The sequence below is a fragment of the Acipenser ruthenus genome, chromosome 5, assembly GCF_902713425.1.
Source record: "Acipenser ruthenus chromosome 5, fAciRut3.2 maternal haplotype, whole genome shotgun sequence".
Classification (NCBI taxonomy): Eukaryota; Metazoa; Chordata; class Actinopteri; order Acipenseriformes; family Acipenseridae; genus Acipenser; species Acipenser ruthenus.
The window spans coordinates 33,004,827-33,021,578 of record NC_081193.1 but is presented as its reverse complement, the minus strand read 5'-3'; the positions used below and the strand labels follow the sequence as shown (position 1 = coordinate 33,021,578).

At 36.5% G+C, this 16,752-nt stretch overlaps 1 protein-coding gene across 11 annotated transcripts in view; it reads right to left on the bottom strand.

Annotated features, from left to right (window-relative positions):
• Positions 1 to 16,752, bottom strand: part of lama2 (laminin, alpha 2) — a 131,570-nt gene continuing 114,818 nt past the window's right edge. For 6 of the 11 annotated variants that reach the window (XM_059024018.1, XM_059024023.1, XM_059024025.1 and 3 more), the window contains 18 exons: positions 15,090 to 15,249; positions 14,714 to 14,838; positions 14,169 to 14,331; positions 11,493 to 11,637; positions 9,799 to 9,937; positions 9,417 to 9,428; positions 8,887 to 9,007; positions 8,129 to 8,305; positions 7,297 to 7,445; positions 6,380 to 6,556; positions 5,783 to 5,972; positions 3,548 to 3,660; positions 2,806 to 2,995; positions 2,217 to 2,375; positions 1,878 to 2,031; positions 1,633 to 1,763; positions 745 to 967; positions 1 to 242 (listed from right to left, as the gene is read on the bottom strand). In XM_059024018.1, coding sequence (XP_058880001.1) covers positions 88 to 242; positions 745 to 967; positions 1,633 to 1,763; positions 1,878 to 2,031; positions 2,217 to 2,375; positions 2,806 to 2,995; positions 3,548 to 3,660; positions 5,783 to 5,972; positions 6,380 to 6,556; positions 7,297 to 7,445; positions 8,129 to 8,305; positions 8,887 to 9,007; positions 9,417 to 9,428; positions 9,799 to 9,937; positions 11,493 to 11,637; positions 14,169 to 14,331; positions 14,714 to 14,838; positions 15,090 to 15,249 — 2,683 coding nt within the window. In that variant the 3' untranslated portion in view covers positions 1 to 87. The remainder of the gene's footprint in view (positions 243 to 744; positions 968 to 1,632; positions 1,764 to 1,877; positions 2,032 to 2,216; positions 2,376 to 2,805; positions 2,996 to 3,547; positions 3,661 to 5,782; positions 5,973 to 6,379; positions 6,557 to 7,296; positions 7,446 to 8,128; positions 8,306 to 8,886; positions 9,008 to 9,416; positions 9,429 to 9,798; positions 9,938 to 11,492; positions 11,638 to 14,168; positions 14,332 to 14,713; positions 14,839 to 15,089; positions 15,250 to 16,752) is intronic. The other 5 variants (XM_059024021.1, XM_059024024.1, XM_059024026.1 and 2 more) reach the window with 1 other exon arrangement.

Below are 16,752 nucleotides of genomic sequence, written 5' to 3'. Positions count from 1 at the left end.
CACCTTTATGAGAATGAGTTTCATATTTAATATTTTTATTTTCTTCTTGTAACAGGTTCAAACTCTAAAACAAAGACTGTTTCAGGTTCAGTTTGCAGGACATGTCATAGGCTGCACTCCCTGCAGTTCCAAAGCTTTGCTGAAGTCAATTTCCTGAGGCTTGGGGCCCTTAGTTAGCTTAAGGTTCCGGATGCATCCTTTGAAAGGGGTATTAATCGTTAATCCAAACTGCTTCAGCCCATCTGAAAGACACATCATTGGAATTTTATATCATTTAAAATGCATGCAATAGTACTCACTGACAACTAGTTGTTGGTTATCTTGCTATAATCCAATAAAAACAAAACCATTCCACTGGGCTTTACAATTTAAAAAAATATATTTTGGATAGGTGGTTCTGACCATATAGACCCATGTTGAAAAGGCAATACACTTATTCATATCTGATGATACTATCTGGGCTCACAGATGTAGGGGCAAGCAGATTTCAAAGGGGAAACTGATTAAAGTCTTCTTATTGATAAAGTATAAAACACAAAATGCTATAGAAGATTTTTGTAATGTAAAACTGATCTGATTTTTAGACACTGCAGCACAAACAGTACTGGCCTATGGAAGATCATGTGCAAAATATTATATAATTTCGAGGAGTCTGTAGAAGGTATTTGTCTGTGCTTCAAAATTAGTTAAAATTGTTAAACAGTAAAAAGTGGAATGGCAAATTCATCAAATATCCACACATACCAGGGTATCCTCCAACAAAGACTGGGTCATTAGTATCAGCTGAAGCTGAGTGAGTATTAGGACTTTGACCTTCCACCTTCTTGTCATCTACTGTGAGCTCCAGGCGATGTTTCAGTTTAGTGGCTACCACTCTGTGCCACTGCCCATCACAAAGCCCGCCTTGGGAATCTGGCTCGTAGGTGGCTGTAAACCTGCCAACACCGTTGTCAGCATGAAACAGCATCTGGGAATCAATTACAAGTAACATATATTCAGCACAATCTTGTTTAACAAGATAGGTGGAAGCCAGGACAACACATTGGGGATTGTATACTGGTTACTTTATCAAAAAACACTTTGTTAAACAAAAAATAGGAAAGAGAATGGTAGAGACAATAACAGATGCCATGTTATATTAACGTCCTCAGTGATGGATGAAAAAATGTAGATATGTCTATAGCATGGTGTGTCACAATTTGTACATTTAGCTTACCAGCATTCATCTAAAATAATGACTATATATTGAAAGCATTTTGTTGCTATAAGTTGGGTGAGTGATGCACTTTTTATACAGTGTATGTACAAAAATGTATGGAAGCACGGACAGACAGACGGACAGGCATCTTGTGTTTGCTCAGATTCTGACAAATGTCTTAATTATCTTTGTGTTATCAGGGCCACGTATAGCTTAACTGGCTTAAAGGGGTGCTGAATTCAGACCCTATTGCTATATACTAAAGCATTACAAACTGTGTGCGAACAGGGACTCCTGACCTGAAATTCAAGACATGTTTAGCTTACCAACACTCATCTAAACCTGTTTTGCTTACAATGATTTATGTTTAAAAGCTAAATACAATTTTACAGTGTACATCTATGAATGTTGTAAATGTTAGTACTACAACTTACTTTCCCATTGACCAGTTCGATTCCAAGACCGTCCATTTTCTGACCACTTATTCCTAATAGCACGCCACTTCTCTGAGATGTGCGGAATTCCAGTTCTATTGACAAATCTGTACCAACCTTATACGCTCCCACTGTAATTGAGATAAAACAAGGAACAGGTATTTTTTCATTGTAGCATGTTTGTTCCTTTTAAATAAATTATTTTGCTTTTCTTTCTTTTTTTCTTTTTATACTTTTAGAAATACCTGTTTTTGCATATCCAGTTCCATTAAAGTAGGTGCCTGTCTGAGCATTGACAAAGCAGGTACCAATATTATAGCTGGAGGTTGGGTTATCCAAGTCTAAGGCTGAGTTTAGCATTTTAAAGTTGCGGATACAAGCATTAATGCTGTAAACTACCTGTTTATGAAAAAAAACAAAACAAAAAAAACAGCATGTTACACAAAAACCCAATAGGCTTAAACCATTAATCAAATGATTTATGCTTTTTTTTCACTTTATATATATATATATATATATATATATATATAATTACATTAAGAGTTATATATGGTATTTTTGATGCTAAAATAAAATAAACGTACAGGTCCAATTCTTCTTATTGTGTAATTCACTGGCACACCTCCAATATACACCATGCCCACGACATCAAGAATATCGGCCTTTTTAGGGCTTGTGGTTTGGTTGAAATAACGTCCATCAACTGTTAATATTCCTCTTTGCTTGTCTCGCGATACCTTAACCTGCAAGGACAAAGAAAAAGCTGAATGACAAAAACTTGAAAAAGTTGGGAACTACAGTGCTTCCCCTTTCATATACCAGGGCTGTGCTCAACTTTGCAGACATTTGCAAACTTTGGCAAACTTTGTTTTTGGTTGTCTGCAAAAATAGGCAAACAGGATGGAGAAGGTAGTGTGTGGTGAAAACATTCTGTAGATGTTTATGAAGCCAAACGCAGCCCACAAGGTTAGGTTTTAATACTGTATAGAGCAGAATTATGAATTTGGCGGGGGTGGTAGTTTACCCCTTAGTGCGGGAAAACTGCATTAGAGTTGGGACACAAATATGTTCAGTTGAATTGTTTATAGGAAAAATAAAATATAATACATACAGTAGTCAAGCTGGATATAACATTACAAGCAGAGACACATACCAAAAATCACCAGTTTTTACCTTGTGCCATTGGCCATCGTTGATTTTCTGTGGAACTGATGTGCTTGTGTTTCCACTTCCTAGGTCAAAGCTCAAATGCGCTATTCCATCCTTCATTTGGATTGTTGCAAAGTCGGCATGGTTTATCCTTGCCATATAGAATACCAGACCAGATTCAGCCTCTGTCCTGATTTCAAACTCGATTATTAGTCTGTAAAAAAATAAATAAATAAATAAACACACACACCATACTTTCGCATAGCATACTAAAATCTGCGTAAACTATAAATGAATGATTGTGTTATATGAAATTGACTGGTGCCCTCTCTCACCTAACTGTCTATCTGTAGTAAGGCTTTTTTCTTGCTGTATAATAGAGGATTAACAATACATGAGTGTGGCAATGTGCCCCGTCCCTGTGTGCATTTGTATGTTGCGTGTGTAAATGTTGGTGTATAGTCATTGGTACACGGGATATATAAACGGGTCTGTGTTTCACGTGAATTAATTCTGTGCAACCCCGTGCTCACATATTACATTTAACCAGCACGTGAAGTGATTTGTGCCCTCCTCGTGCCTAAATATAAAATCTACATTTTTAAATACACGTGAAACACAGACCCGTTTATATCCCGTGTACCAATGACTATACACCAACATTTACACACGCAACATACAAATGCACACAGGGACGGGGCACATTGCCACAATGAGTCAATACAGTAATTTCTCATTCACATTCAAAATTCAAGTCCATCTATACCTGCTCTTAACCTTGGTGTCATCAAAGGCCATAGCCACATGGCTATTTCTGGAAAGGCCAAACTGTTTGGCATTCAGCAAAGTCACTGGCTCTGTTTCAGCAGCACAAGTAACCTGTGGAGGAAAGAATCATTACATGTGTAGGTAAATACATTGATGAATGTGTTCTTCCAGTAATTTCTAAACAAATTTTAAAAACACAAGTTTGTGCTTCACTGCTTTAAAGAGTCAGCTGCTGATAACAGATGGACAGTTATTGTTATTGCAAAACACATTGGATTTGATCCACTTACAAACTTATGATCCAACTGCTTTTTAATAAGGTTCTGGACCTCGGTTGCATATGACTTTAAAGTTGTTTTGTTAAAATGTATCTTGCACCAAGCCAGAAACTTGTGAAAAATAATTGGCACTTATGACAAGATTGCTAAAAAAGTGCTTACTCAATACATTATAAATTGAATATTAGCATAATTCACTAAAAAAACATTTGTTAGCATGGTATATATTTTTTTTAAGAAATAAGACTCATCTAATCTGGCACATCCCCTGCCTCTACATGTAGTTCCTTTGAAAACCATACAAAGAAGGCATGCAGATTATTAATGCATTTAATACATTTCGTTACAGCGCCTGTATAACTTTTAGTTGTAAAGAAGTGAATTAGAATACAAATCTCCAGTCACTTAAAGGATATCCTCATTCTTTGTCCAGTTCACAGGCAAGGTCAAGGTTTTGTGAGGCATGGTACAGTAGCCTGCTTCTGCATCTCCTTTGTGACTACTGAAGTACAGTCCGATGACATAGTACAGTATGTGGTTAAAGAATATTATACTGTTTATCCGACAGTGGTACATGAAGGCTGTATTGTTAGTATAATTTCATGCCACACAATTCAGTGGAAAAGAGAATGTTGTGAAAGACCACATAGGAAAAAAAAAAATGTTTGGAGATAAAAAGTACCGGAGTGGAGTCAATGTCAGTAGCAACACTGGTGCTTCTGAGTTCAGATACAAGGAAATCCTACAAGCAGCAAAGTGAGGCAAACCACAGTTAGGCTGGCTACACATATTGAAAAAAACACACATACATACTGTACGTTGTAAGATACAGTATAAATGATATAATTGGTACCAGTATGCATAACACTTTAATTATTCTTAAGATTGTATGAAAGGGTTTAGAAACCTTTTGGAATGCAAAGCTTTAGTTAGTTGTAAAATGACTGCTTTCAAGACACATAGACATAGTTTATCTTTCTGAAGTGCCAGACACCACACTGATTTTACATTTTCGAATCAAAAAATTTAGAAGCCAGAAAAAAGTATGTATACAGTACTTTAAAACACGGTTTTGAGTTGTCAAGCAAGTGTTATGTGATGTATAATCTTTATTTAAACAGCCATTGAAGGTGCAGTGTTTTAGAAGGGAGAAACAATGTTAACTGTTCTGCATTTAAGACCCAATCTCTCTCTTTTTTTTATCACCTCAATGGTGGTCTAAAATGATTATTTTGTTATTTTACAAACAAATATCCTGATTATTTGACTTTTTTATGTAGAACATAACAGGTTTCTTCTTTCTGAACAGTGTTTCTGGGTACTGGAGACAGAGTAATATACATTTAATAACCACAGCAAATATAAATAATGCTTTATATTCCAGATGTGAGGCAACAATACTGTATTTTGTTAAGAACCTACTCCATCTGGTGGCTGAGCTGGTGAACAGCTGCTGTGTTTTTTTTTTAATTTAGCTTACCATTTCTTATTTTAAATTACTGTCACTTATCCTTGTTTTGTTAATATATAAAACAGCACAGTGTTGGCCATATTTCAATCCAGTTTCCCTCAAAAACCATTAACTGTGAGGTATTATTATTATTGCACATATATCATTTATCAATCCATTTGAAACCTTTAAACATGTAATGGCAATGGAATATGACCACTTATGCAAAAATAAATAGCATTATTTCAAAGAACCACTGTTTGCAGAATGGTTCAAGGTAAAGTATTAAACATGGATTCAAGTATTTTTCTCTGTGTGTCAGCATTGACGGAAGAACAGTGGGTTTAGGTAAAACAGACAACATACAGTATTCTTGAATCTGAGAAAAACAAACCTGGGTTATACAACTAATGTACTATACCCCTTGCTAACTCCTGTATTGAATGTTTCACATCACCTGATCGTTTGTGTAATTGTAATATGTTTTAGAACAGGAAGCACTTACAGGAGCTGGAGTGGCTGGCTGCCTGACAATAGGTTTTGTGGTGACAGCAGGTTTAGGTTGGGATTGTTCAGGGGCTTCAGTAACTTCATCTATTTCCTCTTCTGGCAGTGGCTTGGGTGGGGGTGCCAGGGTAGGGCACTGTCCAATTTCCGCATTCTCAAAAGACAAAGTCTGAGCAAAGTCTATAGGGCTACGGATAAAGAAAGAGTTATTATGATTGGATATATCGGTAAAAGGAATACTATGCATAACGACTATGCTTGCTGGGGCTGAGCTTTTAATTGTGGATGAATTGAAAGCAGCTCAATCGTAGAAATGTAAATGATAAGCAGGATATAGTTAGAATTGGGCATTATCATCACTTGCAGGAAATATATTAAATCTGATAAAAACAGCATCTCAGGTCATTAAAACAGAAAGTACAATGCAGGTAAAATAATATTTAAACAATGAATTTGGTAAGTAACCAGTCTTAGTAACCAGTAACCAGATTTTAAATGTATATACAGTATATTAAAGTTTTGTTTTAAAGCATAAGACTCAATTAGTTATGTACTGTAGTAATAAAGTCCATTTAAAATGTCTGAAAGCACTTACAGGGTATTAATGACTAAGTTCCATATACAACCCTCGAAAGGATTAATGCTCCTAAGCATGCTGGCCTGGATGTATGTGGGGATGCCACCAACAAAGAGCTTTTTAATGTTTATTGATTGGTCATTGGGCAGCCTCTGTTCCAGTCTGTTCTCTTCATCCACTTGTACTGTAAATTTTCTGGAAACACAGAAGTAACGCAGTTAGAACTCAAATTGGGAGCTATCACTGCAATCATAATCACACCTGTATTTTAAAGGACAATACCTTTAAAGCTGTGTATTGTATTGTTTCGGTACTAACAGAAACCATGAATGAAAAAGAGTATCTGCAAATAAACAGTAACAGTATTTGTTCATACTGAAGAACAAAACACCATTTTGAACATAATTTAATCATATGGGTCTTTGAGGACAATTCCATATTTCAGATAAATAAAAGCATTGTGTAGATATAAAACTTACAGGCAAAAACTTGCAGAAAGTAACAGATACACTAGCAAGAACAATAATGTATCTGCTACTTCCTGCATGACTTTTCTCTTAAAATATGCAATTGCTTCAAAATAGGGTCACCACAAACAATAGAACAAAAAGTCAAGGATTTTTGCGTCTCTTCAAATTCAAATCAACATACACACACAAACACGGTCAATCAGTCACTAATATTTCAAGAAAATTCATTCAGTTGATTTGAAGCATTCAGTTGATTTGAAGCAAAGCAAAGTGGTAACTGAAAAACACCAAGATAACTGCCAGGCAGCTATTTCTTAGTAACAAAAGTCAAGACCAACCAACACATTCTCTGTAGGTATCTGACGTACCTTTGAAGTTTAACAAATGTGGCTATCTGTGTGATGCAAAACAGTAATGAAGCAACATCTGTACTACTTCATTTCATTGTCACTTAGTGTTCCTCACCCCCGTGTTCTTTCTATTCTGATGGAATGCTCTCTGCCATCGTGCAGAATTCCCTCCTCTGGTTTCATCATTACTCTGCGCGGATCCCGGGTTCCAATGAAAATAACAACTTCCAGACGACCTTTGTGCAGGAATACTGCAGCGTAGGGCTGCAGAGGGAATTGCAGTTATGTGAACACAGTGTATATTACAGAAATGCTGTGTCTGTTGACTCTGTAATGGATACGTTAGCCGCAAGGCTGTTCTAGGAATCTATAAAAAAGGAGCCAATGGACATCTACAGAATAAACTTCATTGGAATAATGAGAACTACATGGATGCTTTCTTCTATATAAATTACACACAGCCTTAAATTAGACATGGTAAAAATATTAAAAACAATTAATTAAACACCATTTATTGCCAATCTGATTAACTAGACTAGGTTTAACTAGGGTTAACTAGTCTTTAATAACATCTATCACAGCCTGATCTGGTCAAATATATATTTACACTAATGTTAGAGGTTAAAGCTACCATCACCTTCTTAACTGGGTGTCTGTCTAATGTAATTGCAATTACTACACAATATACAGAGCTGGTGACAAACTGCTCTAGTGTGAGACAGAACTCTAGTGGAAATTCTTGGTGAAGTGTGTTCAACATCATTACACTGAGGTAAAAGTTTTATATTATTCCAAAACCTAAAACAAAGATACAGTATATCACACTGTGGAGGTTGGAAATCAAATAATCCTGTGCTCTAATCAGGTGGGAAAATACATATATTTTTTGGAATCCCTTTGCAAAATGAATTCCAATAGCACAACTCGATATGACTCGGTTAACTCACCTGACCGGTTTGCCTACGTTTCCTCCTGGGTGGAGTTGGGGCTCCCCCGCTGCCAAAGAGGATAATGCCAGTGTCATTTTGAGTGCTGAAGGAGAAACTTATCTCTGTGCCCACATCAAGAGAGAATGGATTCAGCTCCACAAACCCAGGCTTTGGAAAGCTAACAGTGTGGATATTCTGTCAAAAGGAAACCAAGTGAGTTTAGGATTTCAATCCCCTGATCTGCAGTCCATAACCCTGTGGCTGTACGCTGTTATTTCTGTCCCCCCTATGACACCTGAGTTAGTACATGGAAACTATTCAAGATCATATTACAGCTGCACTATTCATTTTTGTCATTTTTTAAACCACCTCTCTAACAAAATATAGCTTTTTCTGTGGTTAAAAAACAGCAGTGTGGAGTAGTGGTTAGGGCTCTGGACACTTGATCGGAGGGTTGTGGGTTCAATCCCAGGTGGGGGGCACTGCTGCTGTACCCTTGAGCAAGATACTTTACCTAGATTGCTGCAGTAAAAACCCAACTGTATAAATGGGTAATTGTATGTAAAAATAATGTGATATCTTGTAACAAATAAGGGTGTCTGCTAAGAAATAAATAATATTATAGTAAGCCTGGTAAATAATGTTCTATATAGAAACAACAATAAAGAACACACATGATAGGACTTTGTATAAAACATCCATTTTAGTTTAACTAGCATTGAGGGAACAGCATGATAGAAATAAAACATAAAAGCAATGTTTTATGCATTAACAACCTCTATAGAGCACCCTTTGGTCAATCCAGTATAATCAGTGCTGCTTAGCAAGTTGTAGGGTGTTCTGGAAACTTCAATGTCTTTGAGACAACCAGCAAATTTCTTAAGAGTCACCTCCGCTCTGCATTAAACACACACACACAAATAATTACATTTTTATAGTCAAACAAATATAAAATGAAGGTATTTAAAGAGAACATAAAACAATTATTGAACGTCTCAGAAAACATTTGCTGATTTTTTCTTTCATGTTGCTACTCAGAACCTTTTAAAAATGATTAATTAAGCTAAATCTAAATATTTAAACTATGTAGCATTTTTAATACAGAGGATGTCAAATTTAAGCAGGAGAAAAAGGCAGTTTTATTAGGCATAGAGGCGCTTTTGCATCACAACGCCAATAAGCAAATCAGCTGGTAAATGTACACTAGGCTGTACATAAAACTTTATAAAGTAGCGCAATAAAGCTTTTTTTTTGTTGCTAAACTCATGCAATTGCGCAATACATGCATGAATGAAAGGGTTTTTACCTGGCTTTCATACTGTGAGAACCAAACGTACAAAAAATAAAATTAAAAAAGTTTAGTAATGTACTTTCTTACTTTACATCTGAGCGACTATACTATACTGCATTTAACTTATGCAGAAACGTCATAATTACACAAATGTTATTGCAATAAAGATTGTAGTAGATCAATACAATATAATTATACAGCATTTTAATTGTAGTATTTTAGCTTTGTTAAAAAAATTAAAAAAAAAACATGCAGGAACATTTTGCATTCTACATTATGACAAGTGGAATCTCTATGCCATTTACTTTTCAAATACTGTTATCCTGCAATAACACCACATGGTACAGTTTGGATAAACTACACTTCATATTTAACTAAAAGGTGGAAATCTTCATACCTGAAATTTCTCAGAGTTGGCAAACCACCAAAGTAAATCCTCTCATTGTCCTTCAAATTCAGGCCAGAACTAGTGCCCCCAGAAACAGTCTCTATCTTTTCCTCTTTATTGGTTTCTATATCCACAATTGCCACATTAGCTGTTAAGGAGAAAAATTCGTTAGAACACCACATTTTTGTGACACTGCACATAAAGCGAGGCAAATAGATTATTTAAAGATAGTTAGCTACTTTTTTTTACTAGTGTGATACTGTATGTATGAAATACAAACACTCACAATTGTAGAAAAATTAATATTTCAGTTTTTGTATTGAAAATACGTTTTATTTCACTGTAGATAGATGAGATGTGTTTTGATGTTACGTTACACAGTGGCTCACAAACAGTGTACAATAGTGAAGTCTGTACCAGTTTCAAATATCAGATAGCACATTGGGAATTTTCACTGACAAGATAAAACTGTGAAGGTGCAATGCACAGGAAAAGAATGAAAACAGAATGGGAGTCCCAATGTAAACACTGCACCGCCAGCTTCAGGAGTGAGCAGAGCATAAGCTGTCAATTTGAAAAACACTGAAAGGTATTTCAAGTGAGACAGGCATTGTTGTAACATGCTGTACAGCTATGGCCACGTGGACCCGAGGACTGGACCACAGGCGGCCACTGGTCATCATTGCTTTTACAGCTATGGTCAAAAGTTTTGCATCACCTAACAGAATTAACAAATGTTGCTTCATAAAGTCGAGTGAAACCTGCTGAATAATGTTACGTTAACATATTGAATTACATACCGCTTTTTAATTTTCCATATGCTTAACGAAAAACTGACGAATTAAAAAAATGTGACATTTCGAAATCTAACATGAAATACTGTACTACTATTATGACTTCCGGTAGACTTTTGTGATATCATCTTGTAGTTTCTTTAATTGCAGATCTTAAATAAAAGATCAAAATTATATATATATATATATATATATATATATATATATATATATATATATATATATATATATATATATATATATATACACACATGTAGTGGACAAAAAAATGGAAACACCTGGGTAAATGAGGGACACCAAGTATATTGAAAGCAAGGGCTTCCACACAGGTGTGGCTCATGCGTTAATTAAGCAAATCAAATAACATCCCAGCATGCTTAGGGTTATGTATAAAAATGCTGGACATCCCAAATAACATCCCAGCATGCTTAGGGTTATGTATAAAAATGCTGGACAGGCCTGGCTGCCTATAATTATGGCTAGCATGGCTGCAAGAGGAGACCTCAGTGACTCTGAAAGAGGGGTGATTGTTGGGGCGCGTTTGGCAGGAGCTTCAGTGACCAAGACAGCTCAACTTGCTGATGTTTCACGAGCAACGGTGTCTAAGGTGATGTCGGCATGGAACTCCGAGGGAAAGACATCATCAGCAAAGGGCAACAGTGGGCGGAAGCGCGTACTACAGGATCGTGATATCCGTGCATTAATTCGAAGTGCAAGGCAAAACAGGCGAGCAACTGCAGATCAATTGACTGCAAATTTCAACCAGCCAGTTTAATCAAAAACAGTCCGCCGAGAACTCCACAGAGCGGGATACCACAGTGGCCCAACGCCCTATTAGGTGACTTTACATTGGTGTTTCTATTTTTTTTGTCCACTACCTATTTATTTACAGTCAACCAGAAAACCCACTTTTCTTCTGAACCCGTGACATGGTGAGTGATTTCCATTTTCCATCATTGTGACGTTGAGTGCTGCTCACAGATGCTGTGCCTGAACCGAGATCATAACTGACTTTGATGCGTCCGTCATTCAGCTCAACGCTCATGAAGTCTTTCTGTTGATTCAAAGATAAATATATTTTTTTTTTTTCTTTAGAATCTGCTTTGTTACAAATAAATACAACTATGCTATGTTCTCTGCTACAGCTGTGTTTTCACCATGTCTCTGGCAATGAGAATCTATATCCCCTGTGGAGGATAATAATTCAACCAAATAAAGATTTTTTTACGTAACTGGGGATTGAATTGATTCTCAGTGAGCTAAGAGCAGGGTATTAAAACTTTCCACATAGTTCTTGAAAAATAAACAAATAATTACAATCTATGCTTTCTTCAACCAGCTTAAGTTTCTGAATACAATAATATATATATATATATATATATATATATATATATATATATATATATATATATATATATATATATAGTGCCTTGCATAAGTATTCACCCCCCCTTGGACTTTTCCACATTTTGTAGTGTTACAACCTGGAATTAAAATGGATTTAATTAGGATTTTTTGTCATTGATCTACACAAAATAGTTCATAATGTCGAAGTAGGGGAAAAAATCTACATATTTTTCAAAATTATTTACAAATAAAAAACTGAAAAGTCTTGATTGCAGAAGTATTCACCCCCTTTGCTGTGACACCCCTAAATAAGCTCTGGTGCAACCAATTGCCTTCAGAAGTCACATAATTAGTTGAATGGAGTCCACCTGTGTGCAATTAAAGTGTCACATGATCTCAGATTAAATACACCTGTTTCTGGAAGGCCCCAGAGTTTGTTAGAGAGCATATCTAAACAAACAGCATCATGAAGACCAAGGAGCTATCAAAACAAGTCCGGGATAAAGTTCTGGAGAAGCACCAATCAGGGTTGGGTTATAAAAAAATATCCCAAACTTTGAACATCCCCCGGAGCACCGTTAAATCCATTATTAAAAAATGGAAAGAATATGGCACAACCGCGACTCTGCCTAGAGAAGGCTGTCCACCAAAACTCAGTGACCAGGTAAGGAGGGCATTAGTCAGAGAAGCAACCAAGAGGCCAATGGTAACTCTGAAGGAGCTGGAGAGATCCACAGCTGAGATGGGAGAAACCATCCATGGGACAACTATAACCCGGACGCTCCACAAAGCTGGGCTTTATGGAAGAGTGGCGAGAAGAAAGCCATTGCTGAAAAAACCCCATATCAAATCCTGTTTGGATTTTGCCAAAAGGCATGTGGGAGACACAGCAAACATGTGGAAAAAGGTTCTCTGGTCTGATGAGACCAAAATTGAACTTTTTGGCCTTAGCGCAAAACACTATGTGTGGCGCAAAGCCAACACTGCTCATCACCCTGAGAACACCATCCCCACGGTAAAGCATGGTGGTGGCAGCATCATGTTATGGGGATGCTTTTCATCGGCAGGGACTGGGAAACTGGTCAGGACTGAGGGCAAGATGGATGAAACCAAATACAGGGAAATTCTAGAGGAAAACCTGTTTCAGTCTGCAAGAGACCTGGGACTGGGGCGGAGGTTCACCTTCCAGCAGGACAATGACCCTAAACACACAGCCAAAGCTACACTGGAGTGGTTTAAAAACAAGAACCTGAATGTCTTCGAATGGCCCAGTCAAAGCCCAGACCTCAATCTGATTGAGAATCTGTGGCAAGACTTGAAAATTGCTGTTCACCAACGGTCCCCATCCAACTTGACAGAGCTTGAGCAATTTTGCCAAGAAGAATGGGCAAGAATTGCAGGATCCAGATGTGCAAAGCTGGTAGAGACTCACCCAAAAAGACTCACAGCTGTAATTGCTGCCAAAGGTGCTTCTACTAAGTATTGACTCAGGGGGGGTGAATACTTATGCAACCAACAAATGTGTTTTTTTTTTTGTTTTATTAACTTTTGTGTCACAATAAAAAATATTTTTCACCTTCAAATTGTTAAGTATGTTGTGTAAATCAAATGGTAAAAATCCCAATTAAATCCATTTTAATTCCAGGTTGTAACACTACAAAATGTGGAAAAGTCCAAGGGGGGTGAATACTTATGCAAGGCACTGTATATATAATTTACTGGATGCATGTCAAGAGAGTGTCGGGAGTGAAACCGTCTCAAAATGAAAAATAAAGTGGATGAATATTGGTAATAAAAAATATAAACTGTTTATTCGTTCATGTGAAATCTCTGAAATTAGTAAAAATAAAAATAAAATTTAAATCAATCTATATACCTATGTAAATTTAAATAAAGTGATAATTGAATTCGAAGAGCCATCTAACTGTTCTGTTTAAAATGCTGTTAATTGGTAGTTTGTAGTAAAAAGAGATGATCAAGTCTCTAAATAGTAAACATTTGTAGAAATGCAATGATTGTTTCATTATTGCTAATTACATGGTGAGTCTGAACTGACAGTTAGTGGCAGTTGGCTAAATGACAGGTAAGCAGACAAGTCTTGCAAAACTACAGGCCCTAGTCATGTTGTCTCCTTCAGACCCTGCATGGGAAATGATCATTACACTTCAACGGGAAGATTTCCTGCACTCAGACTGAAGACCCCAGGAGTTATAAAGTAACAACTTAAAAGTACACTACCATGTCTTTTGTAGCGAAGTACATGAGGAGAGCATTTGTGGAGAAGGTCCTAAACTTGAACATGACTGTGGAGACGTTGGGATTCCAGCGGGTTGGTCGACTAACAGCAGCATATCCTTCTCCATCAAACTGCATAGTCCCTTCAGTGTCAGGAGGCTGGGGGCTACACATTCATTATATAAAAAAAAAAACATTTTCAGGAGGGTGTTTGGCAGCACTTTCCTTATTTACTGTATGTTAAAGTCAGTTTTAATATAACAGGCCACAAAGTTATTTACATTTTATAGCTCAGTAGTACACAAAATGCACGGTACAGTCTATTGATGATATGTGTAATTTCAGGGTGAAAAAGCTCCTTACCGTCCATTATTTGGAAGAAAAATTAAATAAAACAGACACAGTAGATACTTATAAAAATGACCTCTTCCTGCTGTACTGGACAGAGGCAGAAGGAATGTTAGGAACTGCAACGATGCAAAAGCTTATTTATTTATTTATTTATTTATTTATTTAATTTATGTTATTTTACATGTTTTTGTATGTACCTCACAACACATCCTTTACAGTTTCCTTGTCTCTCCCTGTAGTTCCACAGTCCAATAGGTTTGCTGTCCAGATATGTTTCTCCCATACAGCCAGAGAATGTGGTTGTTTTAACAGCATCAGCTTTCTGCATATTTAAGAAAATAAAAAATAAATAAACAAAATCAAAATACTGCAGTTGTCACATTCACAATAATCTCAGTGAAATAATGTGGTCTCTACAGTATATTGTTCGATGCAGTCTGAGAGACAAGAAACAATAAATAAAGTTTCAGGGAGTTCACACATTCAGAACAACTGCCACATTTTTCACTTGAGCAATAAAAAAAAAAGTTAAATACAAAACCAATATAAATTGTGTTTTAATATGAACTCTACCTTTATTTTGCTAGTTAAGCCCCCAACAAACAGGTAAGCATCGGCATCCACATCTAGAATAGTGTAGCCTTCAGGTGACACTCCACTGAAGGTGCTTGGCATTATTCCGGCTTTAGGGCCTTCCAGAGCGTGCACTGAAATGGTGCCATTACGTCCATTGCTAGCAAAGAAAAAGCAAATACTTTTAGAAATTGTGTAGCCTTATAAAGCTCTACATTTCTAAAACAATGCTCCCACCTTAAGTACCGTAAGCAATACAGAATGTACCAAAATAAACTGTTCAGGTAAGAACAAACCAAACGAATAATGTACTTATTTGAGGGAATAAAATCTGAGTTTAGTTTTAATGTTCAGTGAATGGCTAAACGTTTAGTTGTAGTAAATAACACATGGCGCATATATGGCACTGTGACAGGATGGCTTGGCGGTAACGTCCCCAGACCAGGAAACTGACACAGACAAGTACTGCTGGTTCATGCGCTGGTGTGCGTATTTATTCAAATATAAATTTAAAAGAAAAAAAAACAAGTCTCGAACACAACAAATACACCCAAAACAAGTAGCAATGTTTACTTTTTTAAATTTCTTTCTCCTTCACTCTCTCACGTACCTCCTCTCTGTAACACCCACTCCGACCAGCAAAAGCTGACAGTTTTAATACACGTGGCCATCTCCAGATTAGCAATAAATGAATCAATCTGGAGATTATCATATTCTGCACGAGAGTTTTATAAATCTGTGTGGTCGACAGTCAATCTGTTAATAATTCATTTGCTGCCGACCGTGCATTTTCACAAGATGTCTGGCAGAGACGAGCTGATAACATCACCCCTGGCAGACCACATTTAACAATAATACCATTGCCCGTTCTTAAATAAACACCAAACAATACATTTAAATCATACAAATCATTTATTTTTAAATCATAAAACTACAGCAATATATTTATCAGCAGGGGTTTGCCCTTCCCCACTGACTACATGCAGGGCTCTTCTGCCCTGCCACAGGCACATATGCTAATACTGTAGTATTCTGTGCTAATACCGTGGTATTCAAATTTCATTTATTTTAAACTGAGGTGGAGCAATCATGGGAGACTGACCTACTGTAAGATACAAATTCTTTAATACAGATAAGTAACATGTATTACATATAAGCTATATATATATATATATATATATAGTCTCCAGTTTTTTATAAAGAGTGATAGCACTTCCGTTTTTCTTCAATGCACCTTGGGAATCAAGGAGAGCATACTAGACTAAGGAAGCCTTGACAGTGCACAGGGATTTTTCCACCTCTGCTTAGTTGCATTATTGTTTAGCTTTTCACCTTACCTAGTAATTGGTCTGACGATTCATAAAACGATTATAAAGATCATCGAGCATTCCCAATTTACACATTTACAAATGACATTAAGCCATTGGGGAAATCTTCTTTCCCAAAAGATTAGCCACACCAGCTTAGTATACATGCTGCCTTATGCAACAGCAAAACACTAATGACTAAATTCAAGGTTTAATATATGCACAGAAGAGTTTAATGCATTTTTGTTGGTGGTGCTGATTTATGGAAATATATTCTGAGCTTGTTACAGTAAATTTGATTAAAAAAATGATTGCATATCTGTAATTGTTTTCTTACCTAGGTTTGTTCTTATCAA